Below are 19,486 nucleotides of genomic sequence, written 5' to 3' on the forward strand. Positions count from 1 at the left end.
AGTCTTCTTCTGACTGCATTTCGCAAACCGGTATATTTTCTAGTACCTAGCTCTGACACCGAGAAGAGTCAGATGGGACAGCAAATTGCCGGTTGAAGATCAGGGACACGTACAACAGTTTTTCACAATTTCGATTCGATTTTTGACAATTTCTGCAGAGCAATTTAAGTCAACGGCATGCATTGAATTAACGATGAAGACACCATCAGTTCTTTGATTAAATCTTTGTGTTGACCTCATTTTTTATATGGTGTTCGTTTTAATTATTTATCTTTGACATTTTTATTTTACTGAAGTATTTTATTCCCGTTTTCATTTCAGTTATTGTTTTGTAAGCAACGATTATTATCAATAATGAGCTTATATATACTTTTATGAAGACAAATTACATATTTGGTAAAAGTTTCGTTAAAATTAAAATCTCTATGACTCTTTCTTATTCCACAGAAGTATATGATATGTCTTTTACAAAATAATAAAATATCATTTATGAATATGATAGAAATATAAAGGAATATTTCATATTTAATTAAATACATAGTAATCTAATCTACCTTCGTTTTGCGGCCGGGCGCCTCAAACTTCCTTGCTCATGCAGCGTGCTCAAACGGAGAAGTTGTGTTGAAAATTGCTAACTCGCTATCAAACTAGTAAACAATCGTTTCAAACGTAACACGCCTGTTATAGTGTAATGAGGGAGTGCGGAATCTGGTGGATGGAGTTTATTCTTGCGTAAGACGCGATATTACCAATTAGTACTCTGTCGCTATGATTTTGTATCTCGTTTCATTCCAATATAATGAATGGTTTTGTTTTTAGTTTCATAACAAATGCAATGTTAAAAAAAAAACGTTTAAATAATCTTTTTTAAACGTTTATATAAACGAATAATAATAACACTTTTGAATATATACACATGTATAAACAAAAGTTTTCATTTTGTTTTCTTATTTATTTTTAAAAGTATGTCAATTTTAATGTTATATCTCTACAACTATTCAACTGTTTCCGTTTTATTTATCCTTTACATAAGGTCTATTTAAACTTAAATTTGTTTTGTTTGTTTTGAATATTGAAATATTTAAAGAATACATTCATTGATATGAAATATTGAACTAGGGAAATATTAAACTATAACTAACTATTATTGTATTCATATATAATTACGCGTTTTATGTTTGTGTTTACGCGTACCTACATACATTTAAGTGTGAATTGTTATTAAAATTTTGTAAAAAAAAAACCAATGAAATACAAAAATATTAAAAACGTTCATTATTCTTCAACGGAAAACTTTATTCAAAGTGGGTATGTATTTGGTAGAAATTGATATTGACAAAGTTAGTGGTAGCTAAATTATGGATAGCTTAATGCGAAGTATACTGTTAAGGACAAAGTTGGTTCGTGCAGTACGTTAAACTGAGACGGTGCAATGGAGAAGTTTTGAGGACGTCCCGAAATTGATTTCCTGGATATTGAATATTATATTCGATTGAAACGTGAGACTAACGTGTTCGTTCGCGAGAAACTTGTGTTTTAGTACTAATAGATACACATATTATTATATAAGTTGAATGTGTTGTACCTTAAAGGGAGACCGTGGGTTCAAATGTGTGTAGCTACCGAGTTTTCAAATGCTTTATTTCGGATTACATAGTTTAAGAATAAAGCAAATTTTATTGACAACTTCGTAAGAAAATCTGTGTGTCGAATGTAAAATGTATATTCACAAACCACTAGCGGTGAAAAAACTCGTAAGAATTTTAAGGAATAAAAAATACAAACAGTGGGATAATTCGTATGTTCCAGTGAGAACTCAAAAACTTTTCAACTTCCCGACCTGGGGTTGAACCCTGGACCTCGGGATCTGTAGCCATATATCTAGCCACTAGACCAACGAGGTAGTAAGCTCCATAGTCTATGTCTAAACAGAAGTCGCCGGCGCTGCTCGTAAAATCTATTTTCTCTCGTTCAATATCGAAAGTAAATACATAAAAGCCTATATGTGAAGAATTTAACAAATACAAGCGCCAAATAGAGAAAAAATCACCCATTATACCATTTCTATGTGTTTAGTTTATTTTCAGCCAACTTTTTCGTTTGTATTTTCATTCATACAGTGTGATCGAGTGCACAAGTGTTTACCTCATTTTCGAATTTGTTTCTTATTAATATTTAACATTGGCAAGTTTAGTTAAATGTTGTTAGTTGCGATGGCTCAGTGGTTAGAATACGCGAAGCTTAAACGCGAAGTTTTCATGTGTTTATAATTTATCGTAAGAGAAACGAATGGAAAACGTACGCGAATAAGCCGAAGCGCATTCTTCTCAAATAGAGAGGAGACCTTAACTCACCGTTATTTTTAAATAATTGTTACTTACGTTCGTGATCTGGCCTGTCAAATGTAGATCTCAGCATGCCTAAAACAAAAGAAATTAAAAAATAAAGAAAGTTATCTACCAATATATTTTTTAAATATTTTGACGTTTTTGTATATAAAATATTCATATTATTAGTAAAATTACTTTATCAAAATTGTATCTACATACGTATTTATTGATTTTATATCTAGAAATTGCCATATGATAAGAAAATTTTACACGTGCGAAACGACAATTAAATGCAATAATTCGTTGGAGCACAATTACCGCCGACTCTCGAATCGACTTTAAATAGAATTCGCCTTATTCACCAATTACTCGTTCTCATTGATAAAACCGGCCAATTAGTTTGTTTAGCGACGTGTACTCGTTACTATGGCAACCGGTTTATGGACGCATGTGCTAATTGTTGTCTGTCTGTGAGACTGACACTATCACTTAGCACCTCCGTTCATGTATCGTGTGATGGAATTGAATTTGGGAGAGTTTTAATGGTTCAAATGTTAAATCTAATTGACTTTAAATTTCATAAATACTTTTCAATTGTTAGCAAAATTATAAGTTGTATAAATAAATTTTCGTATTATCTTGAAATTTATATATAATTTTAATGTATTATATTGAGTTTAATTTTTATTTTAAAAGTATTTTCAAATAATAAACAAAATTTATAATCGGTTTACTTAAGGTTAACTTAAGAAATATTTGCTAAGGAGTAAATATAATTATAGTTACTCCTTAGAAAATATTTCTTCACGACTGTACTTTCTTTACAACTCTTTAGAATACGCGTCTCAATAGACCCTAATACTTCGTACAAATAGAGTAAATGAATGAAATAGAACCGTCATGTTAAACGCGTTTCGTGTTTACTTTTACGAAATGTTTTCTAACGTAAATAAATGGAATTAGGATAATTATATTTGTTTATTTATTTTTTTAATGTCAAACGCTTGGAAGACTCAGCCATCTCGTATTTTTATAGAATTTAATGCTGTGTTATCTTTAGGTAAAAACACAAATTTTCACGAACTGTCATTAGAAGTGTAATGAGAAAAAAGCAAATTACATTTAAAATATTTTTTTCTGATGTTACTAAAACGTAACCATATTATAATATTTCACAAAGAGGTCATTGATCTGTACTATCACAATGCAAATACGGGTGTTTTTTTAGTAAAATAAATATATTTATATTTTTTTTATTTGCAAAGCAAATTTTCCGCGTTCCGAGCGGGAAACCCTCTGGCGCTACTATCGCCTGTTATTTTTGTTATGAAGTTATTGTGGCTCCGTGGTTACTGTTACGTTAGTGATGGACTAGTATTATTTTCATAGAAAATAGTTATGAATCTTCGGCGTGAAATTCGTTAGCAGAGTCCTATATTAAATTTTATTTTCTATTCGTAACGGGGATGCTTATTTCTATTTTCTGTTATGGCACTGGGTCATTCACCTCAAAATCTAAGCACTAAACTTCTTTATAGTAATCAAATAAGTGGGTCAATAATAGCCATTTTGGTGCATGTTAACCCTTGAATGCTCGCGTGACTAATACCTTCGTATAAATAATGACAGTTGAGAATGGACGACAAAACTGGTCGTGATCTCTGGTCGTGAGACGTCGCACGTGTCCCGTCGGTCGGAAGTCAGTAGATAACATCACGATCGAATATGAATAGACGGCGAACGTTTAAATTGTGTTAGGAAAGTTTGTAGTTAAACAAAATTTTTTTAACTACTCATTGTCTGCTTTTTATAGTTAGGGTAATGTCTTAGCTGATTGTGATTGATAATGCGCATTTGAGTTACTCATTCCTGCTCCTATCTCATATATTAGACAATATATCTAAAAAAGCGAACAAAAGTAAAACAATATGCAAATCTTAAACATGACGTTTTTAATTATTTATGATTTTTTAAAATATAATTCTTGAAGGTCATCCTTAAACATACGTCGTAAAAAAAGGTTATAATTAGTTATTTTTTAAATAAATTAAATTAAATCCTTTATCATAATAGCTTGAAAAAAGTATCGTAAAAGGTTTTGCAATAGTTATACAATTCAAGTAACCGGTACATGCGCTGGCGCCAGATGGTCATGAGTCAACCACTAGCCTTCGATACGTTGTTGAGTTTGTTTATCTTATAATTAATACTTTAATTCTCCCTGCAGTCTTTATTGCGTTATATAAATAATGCAACTTTTAAGTTACGAAATACCTATCTCAACATTGATTGACAATATCAGAAAAATAAGTTCATTTGTTAAGTTACCTAATATTATTTTTTAAGATGGAGTAAAATTTTCCATGTTTAAATTTGAATTTTAATACAGTTTAATTATAATGTTTTATTTCAAAGAACTAGGTAGGTATTGTAAAAGATAAATATATAGATAAACCAAATATTTTCGTTTTTTTGTTAATTAATAATTGCACACAGATAAGTGAGATCGAATTATTTTATACGCAATACGCATGCGATTTATTAAAATCGATTAAATCGTTTTAGTTTACAGCAATTACTTAATTAAACGCAAACATTGTAAAAGCAAAAAATAGTTTGTCAATATCAAATAAGGCGTAGGTAGGCAGACGTCAAACAAATGCAATAGTGACAACTAAACAAAATAATTTACAAATCATATTCTTTTATCATTATTGGTCGAAATTGTCCTTCGAATATTATAATCTATTTTAAACTTCGTAAGTAATCCTCGCCATAAAAAGAAGATTTACAATCAGCGAAGATATCGCATAGAAACCTCTTCTATTATAACATCACGATTCGAAATTGATTTTATGATTGACGAATAAATAACTATTATCATTATAAAAAAGTATTTAAAATATTTTTTAAAAATAGTATTTAAATACATTTGCGAGTGTTCTCTCAGTGTTTGCAATTAAAATGTTGAACGTCCCGCAATTATCTTTGCCTCCTTAGTGACTTTCTTTATATGGAATTATCGAGTTTATCCTCCGTAATGTCTTGTAATGTATAAGGCTGTAAGGCCGTGGTTACAACATTGTGTAATGTAGCTTAAGTGTAAGATAAAAAAAAATGTTTAATACCTATAACATATTTTAAATATAGGGTGTACGGTAATTAATGACAGTTTCTATATTTCTGGTAATTTTGAAATTGGCCTGGTGAATGTTCTAAGATTTGCGGTTGGCAATTACTTTAGAATGGGTAATTTTGTTTGGTGGTAATTTTGAGATTAAACATATATTTTTGTTTTAATAAATGGCTGCTATGATATTCGTATCGACGTCTAATGTAGTCTTGCCTTAACAAGACGAGCTTTCTGTATTATACGGTTCAAGGATTGTATTACGCAATACAGAAACGAACATTACATTTATGGTATTTTAATAATTAGTTTCTTTAATCATTTTCATGTAAGTACTCGGCTGCGATGGTACAGTGAATATGCAAACCTTGACTGGAACAGCGTGTAAGCTTTAAACCTTCTCAAGACGAGAAGAACGTTTGCCCATCAGTGGGATAATTACGGCCGATTATTTTATATATTTTATTTTTAATTTCGACAAAAGTATTAAATTGTAAGTCATAAAACCAATGTTAATAATTAAGAAGAAAATAATTGGAAATAATTATTATATGATATATATCTCTCACCTGATGGTAACACAGACCTCACACCGTCAAATGAATCTGAACTCATGTCCTTTAAGCCAATATAAGTAATATTCAAATCTTATTTTCCTTTTTTCTCTAATTACACTGGCTAACTCACGACTAAAATTAGAACAAAACAAATTATTGTTATTTTGCACCAGATAAAATTATGTGTAAGTTCAGGCATACTTACACGAAGTAAAATAAATGCCAATGTTTCTGACGATTCGGCATGTAATAATATTGGACTGTTAAAAAAATTCTATTCCTCGATGTCAGACTCATGATTTACGAGCACACTGACATTTCCGCGTTCTCCCCTTTAAGTTTTTTCTCGTAAAATAAGAAGTAAACGCATCGAAAAGGATATTACTTTCAGAGATTACAATCTCATTGAACCCTTTTTCGTAGTTCGAGATTTTTGGGAAAAACTTATAGTAGCATGTAATCCATTCCAGTGAAAGGAAACATTATTATGTTTAAATAGAAAATGATGTAAGTAGCAAGATCAGATTACATTGTGAATGGTAAGTTTTATTTTGAAATCTCTAACATTAAAATGTCAAGTTTGGTATATTTTTATTAATAGAACATGTACATGACATGACATATAATAAAAATATTTTCAGTAGAAAAATTAAAATAATCTCAGCGACTTATGCTTTGCTTCTTCGCTGACAATTACATCACGATCACAATTGGAACATTTTGTATTAACTAACAGTGACTATTTATTCTGTTTGATAGTTTAAATAAAAAATATTTAAATGACAAATGAACGTCAGTAGTATTTATGTAATAGTTTCATATTTATAAAGCTCATAGTAGTCCTATTTTATAAATTATAACGTATTTACGATGTAAGTTCATTTTAATATTCTATTGAATAATCCATTTTGTTATTTTATGACATATTTCATTCAAAAATTAAGCTCGTTATAAATTCATATTTATAATCTGTGAAATATCTTACCGACGTGATATTTTTTTCATCTGAAAAAAATATCGTTTTCGGTCTGTAGTCATATCAGATAATCTGTGCATAATAGGATTTTTTTACGTCCTAGCCTGTGTTACCATAGCATCCGATACGAAAAGGATATTTCTTGAAACAGTTATTATTAATTGATGTTCTAAATTTCGTGATAGGCTTTAACTTTTCCAGAATATCTAGGAAATGTCTTATCAAATATCGCTGATCGCTCTTACTCAGATTGTGTGTTTATAGCAATATAAACGTATCATGTATTGGCTTCAGTATTTATAGATTTAAAAATAACAAACAAGGACTACTTACAAACAAGTTCTTTTTAAAATCCGATGTAAAATGCCACCTGCCTCCACAGAATAAGTACAGTCTATTAAACAGAAAAGAGCGCTGTAGATTCAGACGATACAGAATCGCCGACAATTGTACCGAGTTACACGAACGGAGAATGGTAGGCACCGTAAAAGGTAAGGGACTGCCTTCCATATAGAGAGGACGGAATGGCCGCTGTTACCAAATACGAGCCCAGGACAGCCCGCAGCGAACGGGTTAAGAGACACAAGTTTCGAAATGGGTTGGTGTTTTTATTGTCCTGTTATAGTAAATATTTAGTATGTATTGTAAAGATTTATAGCATTTTGTGAATGGTTTATATGTATATTTTTTATGTTAACCTTTTCTTATTTACGGTTTTCAAATACTTTTTGCCCGATTCAACATAATATTTTAGTCGTTATGACATCAACAGAAAGTAAAATTTAATTTATTATTCTAAACGAATACAAGCTGTAGAACATTCTTTAGATGTATTTTCATTTCTGTATCCATACTGAATAATTAAATACGAAACCTTTTTTAAAAACATGTAGATATAAAATTATTAGCGATATATTGCTTGAAATTTATAATATCTTGATACTGAACAATTTGACTAGTGGCAAAGACTTGTCAAATGTTCTCAAATAATTTTCTTTAATATTTAATAATAGGAGCGACATTTGGTTATTCTCTCAAAAACTTGTTAAATATAAATTAGTAAAAGTAAATTTTATTTAAAAATGTAGTATAAAGAAAGAAATGCTTTTTTCTCAAGTCTATTTCTCTATCTAAATATATTTCGTAGCATGACTGATTACTTTTGAACCATTAGGCAGCGCACACACTACAGTACAGCACCTGCTGAGAAGGTAATTTATCTCTGTCCGTGGGCTGCTTTGCATCAGCTGATAACGCGGGTTAAGTGAAACGTCCGCTTGAAAAGAAATCTCGCATTACGTACGTATATATTACACGGGATTCGAATTAAAAAGGCAATTTTCTGATAGCGAAAGTGACAGGCATGCGTGTAATTTTGTGTTGAATTGCAAAGATCCTGATGTTATCATTTAAAAAAGTCAGTTTATTGATTTACGTAACACTTTATTATACGTACTAGAAATAAAACGGATTTAAAAGGAGACCTAAGTATAACAGGTATGCATATCCTTTAAAGAGATTTCTTCCAGTAAAAAAAATTAGACACATAAATAAAAGATAGCCACGTACAAACATATAGTTTTATATAAATTATCTCTACAAAACTAGTCAAACAGTAGTTTTTTGAATAAACTACTATCAAACTCTTATACTCATTATCACAAAGTTAAGGTATTTTATAAAATATTTAATTAGAAGTCGAAAGTAATCGACTTTAATGCGAAAGGTCGTTGATCCCTATCAAATTTAATCAGCTGAGGAGCAGGCGAGGTGAAAACTTAATTATATGAGATGTGATGATTTGTCTATAAAAGAAACTTTTCCTCTGAAGATATTTCTTTAATCAGTGTAAGAGAACGTTTATTAAAATCGCTTGTATATTTTAATTTGGAATTACGAATTTTAGGGCATTAGTTTGAAGTTTTGACTTTCATTCAACTGATTTCAAGTAAAGTAATTACTATCGATTTAAGCACTTTTACACAGATAATTTTTCGAACAAAATATTCACCTTAATCCGTTTCGATGTGGATTGATGTGACTGCAGATTATTTATTGCTATTTATTAAAATTTATTTTTCCTTGAATTCAGCTATTCCTGCCAAATAATAATTATAATATACATTAAATTTAACACTTAAAAACGTAAAAAGGCGTATTTACAAGGAAAAGCGTGATGAAAAGGGATTTTTTTCAACAGCGTCGGAAAAATATTTAAATAGGATTTTTATTCGGCGTAAGCGGCATTTAATTTGAATGTGGGTAGTAATTAACAAATCTTAAGACCTGTATAAGCCCGGGGGTTTTGCATTAATCACGGTAAGATGTGCGTGGTAGAAGTTACTAAGAATTAGCGGATTTATTTAATTTACAATGGAGTTATCTTTAAATATTTATATATATTTTCTCTACGCGTGTATGTAACTAAACGGTTGGATCGATTTCGATGAAATATTTTATGTGTTGACTAGGTTGTTTAGATTCGTCCCGCTAGGTGGCAGGAAGTAAATTAAATATTTCACCCTGACGAAGTTGGGTCTAGTAGGTATAATCTTATTTGTTCCGATCTATTAGAACTCTGTAATACTATGATACATAATTTACATTCTGTTTTGGTGTTTAATTGGACCCGTAAGATCATCATCCGCACGTAACAGTCAGGTTTAATCTTGCGAAACGCCCTCACAATATTAAAATATGATTCCATGAGGGTCGAACTCAATCGGCCTCTGATCACGCGTGCCTTTTAAATCGGCTTATATATATACGAAAATTCCATCTAAAAAATTACGCCAATCGAAAATGCACCTTATCTTAAGTACTGACAATACATAATTGTGATAAGTAGAAAATCTCGTAGCAACGTCTTCAGCTACCTTTGACCATGTAATTATGGCGAAATTTTGGTAAAATTAACACGGAGATAGAACAGGGGCGCGTTTAAAATTTGGAGAAGAAAAACCCAAAATCGATTGATTGTCAATAAAAAAATATTATAATAATATATTTTATGTTATTGAACGCTTAAATTAGATCGTTTTATAAATACTAAGATATTTGCATTACTTATGGATCTACCGTTTTCAGGGTTTAAAAACGTTGTCATTTTTCATTTTATTTGGGATAAAATATTCTATTTATCTTTGTAAAAGATAATGTTTTTATGATATACTTTCAACGTACGCTTTTATTATAATGGAGACTTAAAATTTCGAAATCTCTATTTCGTAATGCAAAGGCTACGTACCTACTAAGAAAGGATTTTACAAAATCATGAATATAAAGGTACCATCGTACTCATCCCTTTATTAAATATGATATTACGGAATGATAGGTTTTTTGTTAGTTACATAAAAAGTTGTAAGTACTTTAGTGTTACAAAAATCGGTACAGCAGAGCTGTCGATTGTTAAAAATTCAGAAGCCTGCGCGGCGCGGCGCGTTTGACATGCTAATACAGCCCCCGCGGAATGTGTTTCAAAGCCCGCGATTTGAAATAGGTCTGCGAATTGCTATTATCGATATTTCTGATCGTATTATTTGGCTTTATGTTGAAAATTGTTGGAACATTTTATGAGATATTAAAAAGAATGTTTCGTTCAGATGCAGTGGATGAATTGCTGAATTTATTTATTCGCTATGGAGACTTTCTATTTTTTGTCAGTTATTCCTATAAATAATAACTTAAAGTTGAATAATAGCTCGAGATAAATAACATTTCATTTACAAAGTACGAAGAAGACACGAATTATTAATCGCTGTCGTATTCAAAGTAGCAGATTTATTATTAAAGTCCAAAATTAAAATTTAAATAGAAAACCTAAACCTTCGTCGTTATTAATTTCATAGAAAATGGTCTCTGATTATTGTAGTATTTACAAAAAAAATAAATACTAAAAGCAAAAATAAATCTGATGGGTAGATCCCGAGATACGTATAAAGACAGATACGTTGAAGTACTTCATTTTACAGAATGCTCGAGTAAGTTCTGTATATCTTATCGCCACTGGTAAATAGAATAGAAAATACAGTTTTGTAACCGACACGCAGAGCGTTTGTTACTGTCACATACATATATGCTAATTCAATGTATGCACACACATGTCTTCTTCTCTTAATCGTCAAATTTAAACTAGACCCCGCAGGCACATACACAATAATATATCGACATAGTGCAACACATCACTATAAATGTCGTTTGATATGCACATTCAATTGTACGTATCGGAATAGGTATATTCCAATTGTACGATTCAGTTTCAATACAATTATTCGTTAACTCGTTAAGGGTTTAAAAAATTAAAAAAAATATTGTTGATAAAGTATTTTATTAATCCATAATATTTGAAAAGAACTTTAGTTTACGAAGTAAAGTGTTCGTTTATAGCCTACCAGTATCTCTAAAAGACTGTTAATCTTTCACGATTCAGGGTAGCCGGATGAAGATTCTCATTTCTGTCATTAAGTGCGAGCATGATGTGCAAAAAGTTCTTAATAAGTACATTAGGTGGGAGTTGAGATTTAATGGTTTCGAAGCATTGCAGAATTTCAATGCGCTGAGTCAGTACTGTGGTATAAATTGCGTTTATTTAAGACTTTTAATGTCTATAATACACTTCGATCAATCAATGCCCTCTATTGAGGGTCATGTTTTAATCAAAAGTGTGACTCGACCAGTTTCCTGCGAAAAATATTATATTCAAAATTGTAGTGATTTCATGGGGGAAATTTATTGAATTTATTCAATATCGAGGAATATGATGACGTATTACTGATATATATATTCAATAATGAAATATGAAAAACGGATTCCTATAGTGCAGTTACCTATAAGAAAAAAATCGGCTTGGTAAAGTATAAATGTTAAAGCAATAAAGTAACTTTAAATATTTCAATTGATTCAGTAACGCACACCAGTGATACTTATATTGCAATTAGTAGGACAAGTTATATTACAAAAATAATAATAACTGTTGATACCTACAAATCTATACAATTCAATTGACCTAAAAAACGTAAACGACTTAAAGCATTTTTGAGCATTAGTTGGAGACCTGGATAATCTAGTTTAACGGTAATAGCTCTTTCATTGCTTAGTCAGGGTTAAAACCATTAGTTTAGTGTTTATTACTAGAACGAACCTAAACTGCGTCAAATGTTACGTGACTAAGCGCTTTGAATTTCTCTTTATATACGTTATCAACCTTAACAAACTGGTATCAGAGAGGAATCTATACAAATATTATGAACGCGAATGTTACTCTGTCTGTTACGTTTTCATATCCAAATCACTAAAGCGTATTTGATGAAATTTGTTACGAAGCAAGCTTAAACACCTAAGAAAGTACTAAGATCACTTTTTTGTAACAAACACCTGACGACATGCGAGCATATCTTATTCTTATGAGTTCTTTTTTTTGTTATTAATGGTAATGTTAATGAAAAGTAAAGTGACGTTGATAGATTTCTGATCCTGATAATAATGGTATGAAGAAATATTTTAAGCAAAGAGAAAGAATACTTGTCGATATATAATACATATTATTTAATTTATTTAATTTTAAAGTTCTCTAATTAATTTTTTTATCAACTTTTTTAATATATTACATCCCATGTTGTATTAATGTAAATATATTCCAATTACAGTAGGATTTCGGTCAGAGATCTTTTTATTTTCTATATATATTTTGTACATAAATGAATAAGGAAAAGAAAATACCCCGATAAGAACCTCGTAAGAAGCTCAATGGGTTTTTTTATGTCAATTTGTGATTGTTTATAAAATATATTCAAAATAAGAAAGTAATAGCCAGGAGGCTAACTTTATTACCAAGGTGTCCTATCAACCATAAACGCACTAATTGTGTTATAACCTTTTGCACACAAGCTTTCCTTTACACCTTTTGTAAAATACGCAAGCAGTGGCATTTTGAACGCTTCCTGTGATCCTGTTATAAAACCGTATACATTTCCCCACAAAAGAATTGCTGACTCTGTGCAGTCGAGTTACAGTAGTAATTAATTTGTATTTTTTAATTGTATCAATGTTATGAGTTTGACATTTACTCACAAAAACGTTATTGGAAATATATGTTGAGTAACAAAAGTTAATATATTGATTAAATTTATGCCTCAATGATTCTTTAACTCCTTAGATTATAAATAGCGCGAATACACAGATATCGTTTGCATAGTTGTTGCGCTACCCAAAGCATAATATCATAAGACACTATATTGTGAAAGTAACTGAAATATAAGCGAGCCGTACTCAAATAATTAAATAGTCTTCTACTAGTTATTCACTTATTTTTTTTATTTCAAATAAAACTTCGATATTTCCCTGGAAGCATTATTTGCAATATCATTCACATAATTGCACCTATCAGAATACCCATAACGAAGCAGCCAACGAAATGATATTTATTATACTGCACTAAACCAATTATAGGTGAAAGAACTGAATGAAGTCTCACCACAAAATCATACCTCTTAATCCCTTATAGAAAGGTGAGCCAGTGCCAGGCACGCGGTGGTACCCCCTCGCCCTATCGTCTAATAACTACTTACCTAAAGGGCCTTAAGTCTCTTCCCGGAGTCCAATTCCCTTATCGATTATGAACTTTCGATAATGGGAAAGTTAATTTTGGGGTTCATTTTTATCACCGATCTTTCATTATAACTTGCTATTTACTAAAGATTTTTAAATGCGTAAGTATCAATAACATTATCATATTCATTGTCGAATCATTCGACCGAATTTACGAATTTGGTTCTGATATTTTGTTTGCGGTGTCCTGAATTTTAATATATTTATTATATTCTATTAGATTCATTGAGGTATTCTAGTTAATTTAAGGTCGCATAAGTTTATATTGCTTTGTATGTTGATCAAATAACATTTCAATACGTATTTTATTGCTTTTATGATTGTCAATGTTTTTATTTATGTAAAAGAGTGTACGTATTTTGTTGTTATATAGAAAGGTAATAACTTGTTGTTTTAACTTTACTGAATTCCCTATTATTTACACATGTATATATAAGCCCTACTTCGTGCAATTCGCAACAAACATTAATTAAAATTTAAATGGGCCACTAGATAGTAAGTGATTACTATCGCCCATACACATCACCAATGAGCAAGCAATCGCGGTAATGTTCCTTGTGCCTGTAGTTAGACCGAAATATAACAATAGTAAGTTGGCGGTAACCTATTCTAAAGTATTTCGTGTTAATTTGAGAGGATGAAAATGATGATGATGCGCGACTGTTTAGTTACCGTTCATGATTTTATGAACAATTAACAAATATTACTTGGATAAAGGAGTATGTTTTTAATATTCTTATACTATAGCATTTGCTTGGAGAACCTTTGCTGTTTTAGTTTAAAATAACAAAGCATCAAAAATAAGTGAATAAAACTTCAAAAATTATTTTCTAAGCTTCTCTTACAAACTCGCAAAGGTAAAGTTAAAATTGAAATTATTGTATTCGTGACGTATTGATAAGATAAATAAAAAAATATTTTACTCTTTATAATGATTACAGCTTAACACGAAGAAAGTATTTGAAAGATAATTCGACGGAATTAGTCATGCAAAATACTAATTAATTTCATTAGAGAATAAAAGTTAATGAGCGATTTACTTTTTGTAATAACTTCTAAGTGTAAAAATTTCGTTTCAGTTTTATGTTAATCAACTTTTATCGTTGAGATTAAAACATTATTGTTTGTTTCAAATGAAATAACGTATGTATATTCTGACAATTTTTAACTATACACGATATATTTATGAAAAATTACTACAGGAATATAAAAATGAAGTCGTTATAAGTATTTTTTTTAAAACTACAATTCTTTATTAACTTAAATTAAAGAAAAATACAGTTATTAGATATACCTTCGAAATGAGAACATAGGTAAATGACTTTACCGCGAACTACAATTTAATTCTAAACGATTTCGTTCACGAGTCGAGCCTATTCGTACTGCCGCGAGTTTAATAAATTAAACCCCACACGATGTGCCTCATATTTCTCTGAATATTTAACGTGATGAAAAAGTAAAAAATTACAGTTCTCACTTAGAGGTGTAGAATTCCTTTCTACTTCGTTATTTCGTTTAAATGCATGTGATCAAATAAAATAATAATAATATATTCAAACGTTCAATTTACAAGAAGTTGAAGATAAATAATATTGGAACATTTATTGTTTAAGTGTTGAAATATTTTTCTATATAATTATCGACTTATATAGATATATATCGACTTATATAACGGTATCATTATATATAATTACAATTAAAAAAAATGCCATGTATAATTTATCTTTGTGACGCACAATTTTTGACTTTTTTGAATAAATTTTCTTTGAACTTTTATTTTTATGAAAAATATATCGCAGGCAATCGATGTGCAAAGTAAACTGATGTAAGTTATATTTTGTTTTCTTTTTTCGTACTTATTTTGTTACTTTCATTGAAAGGAAATACGTTAAGGAGTTTCAAATCAAATAGAAAAGATCCGTTACGTTATAAATAATGAATCATCAAAATTATTTATTTAATTTGTATAACAGTATGACTTAGAATTTGTGTATTTTAATCTGTTGGCCTGGCTATTCTATCCAATTCTAAAAATTGTTTCTGAATAGTTTTGATAGTGTATGTGTTACAATTCAAGTATATTGGATGGACGTAAAATATTAAAATGACAAATACGTTTACAGTAAATTAGCAAGAAATAATTGTATAAAGTACTAATCCTAAACAACGTGGGCTGTATTTGAAATTGCATCTTGATCGAGGTACCTAAGATCGAAGGTCATTGGTGTAGAGTGGTTCAGCTCAATCAATACAATTGTAACATGCCCACAACACTAATTGGCGACAAACACAAATCACTAATTACCAAATGTATATCCGACCGTTACGACGTTATTTCATCACCAATGGTCAGTGTAACGAAAATGGTGAGGCTATATTTTTACATTTTTTTTAAACGGAATTGATTTACTTAACCAATGTAAAAGATAAACGCAAATTATGACAATTATAGCACGTTTGGTATTTCAAAATTGAAAATTTCCAAATGACAAGATCTAACTAACTGACCTGACTTTTCAAATTCACAATTAAATTGGTCGTTTACTTGAATAAATATTATTTGTGTCAAAATTAGTTTAATTGTATCAATGAAATTGTGTAGACTTAATAACTTAAATTAAACTACATGTCGGTAACTCATTAGCGAAGTTAAAGGCTATCCAATCGGCTGCAGATTGAGATGGGACCTCGGTGTTGCATTTCCTCATTTACGTCGACACCTCGAATCGTCACTGATTAAAAGAATTAATATAACCTATCAATACTTCTCCATTACCACAATTTAACTTTTCGACATTTTTGTTAAGCTTGTACGACAATGGAACGTCACCTTAAATAACTTTGTATAGTGCTGTATCGCTCCGCATTGTGAGTTATCGATTTGTCGATGCATTATTGAGCATTAAAGCGGGAAGTATCGAACTATCGACTGTACTTATGAGCTCGTGTATTTACCTGCTGTTCTATTTCTGGAAGCGAACATTGTTTATGGAATACTTAATGCGCGGCAAGGCGAGTAAGTGACATTTCTCGGTGAAACGCCATATTGTAAATGTGTTTGTCATGGACTATTTCGTTCGAAAATTGAAATTTACGCGGCAATTTACTTTTCTGCACGTTGTTCGGTTTTTATAACGATGCATTTACTTTTATATCGTTGATAGAAATATTGATGTAAAATAAATAATGATATTTTTTAAAAAATATATATATATATATATATTTTATTACATCAGTAATAATTTAAAATAATAAATCTTACAAACATACGGACACAGGCTTAAAACGATGTTGCTATGTAAGATAAAGCTAGTAAGGATAACTTCATTTTTAGTAGTTAAATCGTTGACAGAAATACAAAAGAACGAAAATATTAATCTGAGCGCTTCCTACACGAAAATCTCGGATTTTCATTGCTTTACGCCCACTAAGGTATTATGGTCCATTAGTTGTTAATACGGGGAAACTTTTTTTTTGCTATTTATGTCATTTTAACACAGTATATATGATGTATATTTACAGAATATAAAATGAAGTCACTACAATCCAGTAATAGTTGATGAGTAAATAGTTGTGCTTAAATATTTTGGTTAAATTACTACTTCTATTTAAATATAAAATAACTACCTACTGAATTCATTAGCTTTTTTGGAGGTCACAGTCATGCCTTTATTTATGCGATACCTTAAAACGTACTATTTAAAAAAATATCGCTATAATAAGACATTTCTGGAAGTTTTTTGAAAATTCGTTGTTCTATGTTTTTAAGGTGTTGTTTATCTCGTTAGTATAGAAGTTTTATATGCGTTCCGGAGATCTAGGATTTGAATCCTGGGTTTTTAAGTAGTAGCACTAAAATGGCGATATAACACTCTCGTGTCTCTTAACCATTGAGTGAGAGAAGACTACACATGTATAATCAGATATGAATCTTTAACATTGACGCGGCCGACGTGTAGTCAGGAGAGTTATTGAATATTATGAAATGTTAATATAACAATGATTGACACGAGAAATTAATATTTTAACAATTTTAAAATGTTAACTTGTCCACTTAATTTAGTGAACATTAACAATAAATCAATTAGATTATAGAGGATCAAGTAATATACTTAATTTTACGTTGAGGCTATATCCATTCACCACAGTTACAAATAACGATACAAAATGTAATGTTTTAATAAATTAGCGTGATTGTGTTAATTGAATTGGATTTATTCCTCAGTAATTTCAGTATGCAAATATATTAAAGTTAAATATTTACCTTTTAATTATGTTTCGAGTTGAATTAAATGGAAAACACCCGTGGTTATACAAATTATGTTTTATACATGTTAATAATTTATGAGGACGTTATGTGGAATTTATCACTATTTATTTAAGTCTAATTTATATGTGAATAGAAATGCGGTTTCCACACTAGGCTTTAATGTAACATAATCTAATCACTAATATTATATTAATTTCAAATATTAATATCAAAGTGACTCTGGCTGTCTGTTTGTTGCTCTTTAAGGTCCAAACCATTAAACCATTGAACTTAGAAATACAGAATGAGTTTTAAGGGTCTTTTAGTTTGACACGTCCTAAATTGGAGAAATCTTTACGTTTTAAGATAAAGATTCGTACAAATTAGTAGTATTTCTAATCGATTATTTCGCTTCTAATATGAACACAAATAATGATATTGAATCATAATTAGGCTGATTTCATTCATTACGTAAATGTAAAACCGTGAAAAGTGTTAATTAATTTTGTTTTTAAGACTTTCAATTGGAAAGTTTGGAAAGTGGCCTGTCCGACCGTGAAAAAAATTGTATTTTATTTGTTGAATATTAAAGGTAAACTATTGTAATTTAAATACTATAGATATTCACTCACGAAGGTGCCACCCTCAGTATATCTTATTACCTATTATGGGAGTCCAGGATACCCATGCAATGTTTTGTGCAAGCATATCAATTAAATACTAACCACTCACCAGTTTTTCTACCACCAAACAAACAAAATACTCTTTCTTTTGCTATTTTACTGTTGGAATAATAAGTAAACCAGCGTTTTATTAGATACATACAGGACAACATAAATACTTTGTATTACATGGCTGATGGTAGTTTGACCGTTAGTGTTAATGGACGGTAAACTCTGACTATTAGATGACTGCTCGTTTACCGTCATAAAATAAATATTTAAGAAATACTAACGCCTCTAATATCATACAATCTTGTCGGTGAGATTTTGATATTACCAAGTCCTGACCACATGTTTTACCACAAATACACATGAAGGAATATCCAAGCAGTGTTTATGATTTCTTAAAAATATATTCACTATATGTATTAAATTTGTTCTTATAATGTATTTTTAACGCGAGTGAAAACATCCTAAACAGACGTTTAGAACACTTCGCGGTTACTGATGCGATCTAAGCTTGGGGCGAGGCTTGTAAATTGACGATAAATCCTATATTTATAATTTGATTTATATTTTCTTGTAAAAAAAAAATCATTACAGAGAAGTATCTTTTAAGGCCATTTTCTAAAAAAAGTAACAAAGGTAGGTAATATAATTGAATTTTCGCTAACAAGACTAACACAATATTACAAAAGTGATTCTAATCTTCATAACGTCGATCCTCAACAAAGGCGTTATAACAAAAGTGACTGTTACAATACACTTCTAGACAGTTATTAGATTCTTGAATAATGGCGTAACAATGTGGCGAGCGAATTTAATCAAGTTCTGTATAGACTTGTTAATACAACTTATTGTCTTCTATTTTGTCCGTGTGACCCAACTATGACGAAGGTGAAGTTTCTTATAAATACATTTAGCAAATATGTGATTATATAAATATTCATATATCATGGAAAATTATTACATATTT

General features: G+C 30.1%; 1 protein-coding gene across 4 annotated transcripts in view; it reads right to left on the reverse strand.

Annotated features, from left to right (window-relative positions):
- LOC125077546 (teneurin-m) overlaps positions 1–19,486 on the reverse strand; it is a 207,842-nt gene that overhangs the window by 55,442 nt on the left and 132,914 nt on the right. For all 4 annotated transcript variants that reach the window (XM_047689465.1, XM_047689464.1, XM_047689462.1 and 1 more), the window contains one exon: positions 2,382–2,420. In XM_047689465.1, coding sequence (XP_047545421.1) covers positions 2,382–2,420 — 39 coding nt within the window. The remainder of the gene's footprint in view (positions 1–2,381; positions 2,421–19,486) is intronic.

Source organism: Vanessa atalanta, chromosome 4 (assembly GCF_905147765.1).
Source record: "Vanessa atalanta chromosome 4, ilVanAtal1.2, whole genome shotgun sequence".
Lineage (NCBI taxonomy): Eukaryota > Metazoa > Arthropoda > Insecta > Lepidoptera > Nymphalidae > Vanessa > Vanessa atalanta.